General features: G+C 39.8%; 1 protein-coding gene across 1 annotated transcript; it reads right to left on the bottom strand.

Moving 5' to 3' along the window:
* Positions 1 to 480: 480 nt before the first annotated feature.
* Positions 481 to 2,292, bottom strand: LOC146480737 (tetratricopeptide repeat protein 28-like). Its single transcript, XM_085109039.1, has 2 exons — positions 1,422 to 2,292; positions 481 to 781 (listed from the first exon to the last, which is right to left on the bottom strand). Exon 1 carries the CDS (start codon positions 2,258 to 2,260, stop codon positions 1,424 to 1,426), a length of 837 nt encoding a protein of 278 aa, XP_084965165.1. The 5' UTR covers positions 2,261 to 2,292; the 3' UTR covers positions 481 to 781; positions 1,422 to 1,423.
* Positions 2,293 to 3,110: the final 818 nt, after the last annotated feature.

Below are 3,110 nucleotides of genomic sequence, written 5' to 3'. Positions count from 1 at the left end.
CTTAATATACAACATACAAAATACTTTTATACTTCCTGTAATATTGACAGGCGATATATTTTGTTTTACTGAAAAAGGAGGCGAAAAATTACCCGTATCGAATACACTGAAACTCTACACTTATTTGTCCTCTTTGGAAAATGAAAACTGTAATACTCGTTTTTTAAAAACTCAATCGTAATCGAAATTTAAGGTAAAAATACAAATCAGCTCGCGAAGAACTGTCGGAAATTTAAAAATGGAGAAAGACTTTCGCATGATTGACGATTAGCAAACACATTCACTTGTGTAGGTTTGAAAACGTACTGTCTCTTTCTTGTTTATACCAGTGTAAGATTTAAAAACAATAACTTCCACTGTGCAAATTTTGAGAACTCCAAATGCTAGATTTACCTAATTAAAAGTGCAGTCTTCGTGGCCCCTTAACAGCCTGCATTCCGGGAGAATTTCCCCACGGTGGGCCAATCTTTTGGTGTATAATTTGCATCAACCCATCACGAGATAGTAAAGTTGTTTGTTCTTGAATCTAAAGGGACTATTATTTATTTTTTGCTGGCCAAACTAAAGTTGCTTTATGCTTACTTTTGATACATATCACTTTCCAAACAGAAAACGGAAAGCACGCAAACTTTACTGATTCTAAGTAATCAGAGTCTGATACGTTTATGCCTACAGTCCAAGTGATGGAGTGTTCAAAGTCTGCTGTGGTTAACTCTTAAATGTTCTTACGTCTAATTTCCAAGTTGCAATTTGTCAGGCATTCCTCGGACAAGGTGAGATCCTGCAACCGTGAAACAAAATTCGATTTTTAGACTATGAGTCAGTTTTATAATCCGCTTTTTTTTAAAGGTAATTTTACACTCTTGTGCATGACAAACAGAAATGGAAGGCATAAAGATAAAAGCGATCAGGTTGTTTTTTTTAACCGAACTGTTGGTCTGATAACAACAGCACAAACGTATTGAACTAGTCAATTTTGGTTTTTAACAAATCAATACTGATTGTTGTCAGTATAAATCAAAACATAGAACACAGCTAACAGCCCATGTAGGCTGAGAGATGAGTAAGACTGAAGAGGTACGTAAGCAACAGGACTGGAAAGCCTCAAGGTCTCCCACACGCATTATTCAGCAAAAATGGTTTTGGATCCATTCTGGAAAATACACTGATGATGTTATTTTGTTATTTATCCCGTTGTTGGAATAAACCGAATCAGTACATCATTCTTTTGATTCTGCTTTCAATAGCATTATCATCCTATTATATATGATGTTCATAAATAGGAATAAGAATAGTCCAATAACAATGCACCTTTAGTCTCCTGTCACAGAACCATAAACGTTTCCAACAGAATGGGAAAGTTTTTTCTTTGTGTAATGCATTCAGAACCCTTAATAATATAATTCATTGGTAAAACTAACCTTTACTTTCCAAAATCAAACGTCACGTTATCTCCAATCAGCATGAAAGGAGCCCAGTCCCTCACATCAGGATAACCGTTATTTCTCATCCACTTCATGGCCTGGTGAAGAGATTCACTAGCACTTTCCCCACGAACAAGGTGCTCATAGAAACGACCCATTAATTTCTTTGTTGCTTCGTCTGGTATGGCCCACAAGGCCACCAATACTGAGCGTGCACCAGATCCTATGAAAGCTCGAGCGATTCCAATAACTCCCTCAGCTTTTACTTGTCCTTGTGCGCTGTGACAACAGCTGAGTACTACAAGTTTTGCTCGCAGTTTAACTTGTGAAATATCAGCCATTGTCAACAGATAGTCTTTCTCGGTTGGAATCCCGTTAATGGGGTATTGAGGAGCAAGAGCAATTTCTCCTCTTTCGGCATCACCATGAGCAGCAAAATGAATCAGACTTACAGAGGGTATGCGCTGAAGAACCGCTTGCTTAGTTGCTTGCCTCCCTAACAAAGGCACAGCTCCGATCAGTTCTCCTATCATCTCCGCTTCCTCTTTTGCAGCGGGCAAACGACAAAGGACCCCAAGGCTTCCCTTGTAGGACACGTCCCTAACGTCTGGTTCGCCCACTATCAGTGCTCCGGTCTGACTGTGATAATCTTCTGGGCTGTCCTGAATGAGCCCCAGAGTTGTCAAAGAAGGAACAATTCGGATCCTGTAAACCTCTGATAAATAATTTCCACTTCCATTTTCTAAAGCTGCAAATGGGACTTTGTACAAGGCGGGATCAGGAACAATGATGAGTTCAGGTTGGTCAAGAAAGTCAGCCACAGGGGCGATGATCATTCTGTAACGCTCGGCTCGGGTGGGAAGGGGTTGTAGGTTTTCCTGTTCTTCTTCCTCGATAAGGCGGTAACCTGCCAAGCTTTCTTCCTCGGCTGGTTCACACGTAGAGTCGTTGGCTTTCGAAAACGCCAGTGATCGATCTTCACATTGCTCTTCAGGGAGAACATTAAATTCCCTAAAGCTTTTCTCACCAAAAACTTCATAAACAGTTCTTTCCAATCCTTCTGTGACAAAGCATTTGTTGACGTTTATTTTACGAACATGTAATTGTTTGTTTCCTTTAAGGACCAACAAAAACATATATTGTAGAAAATGTGAAATGTACAAACAACTACAGTTGCATTCTTTCTTCACGATGCTTTCAATATCAGCCCATGACGGCGGATTAACTGATGTTTGTTGTTGACCAGAATACAGAGCTGAGATTAAGTCTGCCAGAGCTCTGCCTCGTCCAAGTTCTAGAACAGAAAGAGCTTCTTTTGCATTTCCACTAACGCTTAACATTGAACTGAGAAAATGAAAGGATGAACTGTGCAGGTCCAAAAGGGATATCTTAAATTGGTCATTGCTTTCCAGACAGCTTCGCATTTCCTCGTACTTTTCAATGCTTGCACGGAGATTCGAAACGATTTCATGAAGTGAAGATGTATCTCCTGCTGATACAATGTCGGTTGCAAGATTAAGGTGACACGTAGCCTCTGATTTTATGTCACCGATCTCTCTGCTTATGGCAAGTGCTTTCTCGTGGTGATCTTTAGCCTTAGAATGATTACCGAGGATACGACAACAAAATCCCAAGTTTAAATGACACTCAGCTTCTCCGTGTTTGTTGCCAATTTCTTTTGTTATT

Source organism: Pavona decussata, unplaced genomic scaffold (assembly GCF_977016875.1).
Source record: "Pavona decussata unplaced genomic scaffold, jaPavDecu1.1 SCAFFOLD_52, whole genome shotgun sequence".
NCBI classification, from domain to species: Eukaryota; Metazoa; Cnidaria; class Anthozoa; order Scleractinia; family Agariciidae; genus Pavona; species Pavona decussata.
This window is presented reverse-complemented; position numbering and strand designations above follow the sequence as displayed.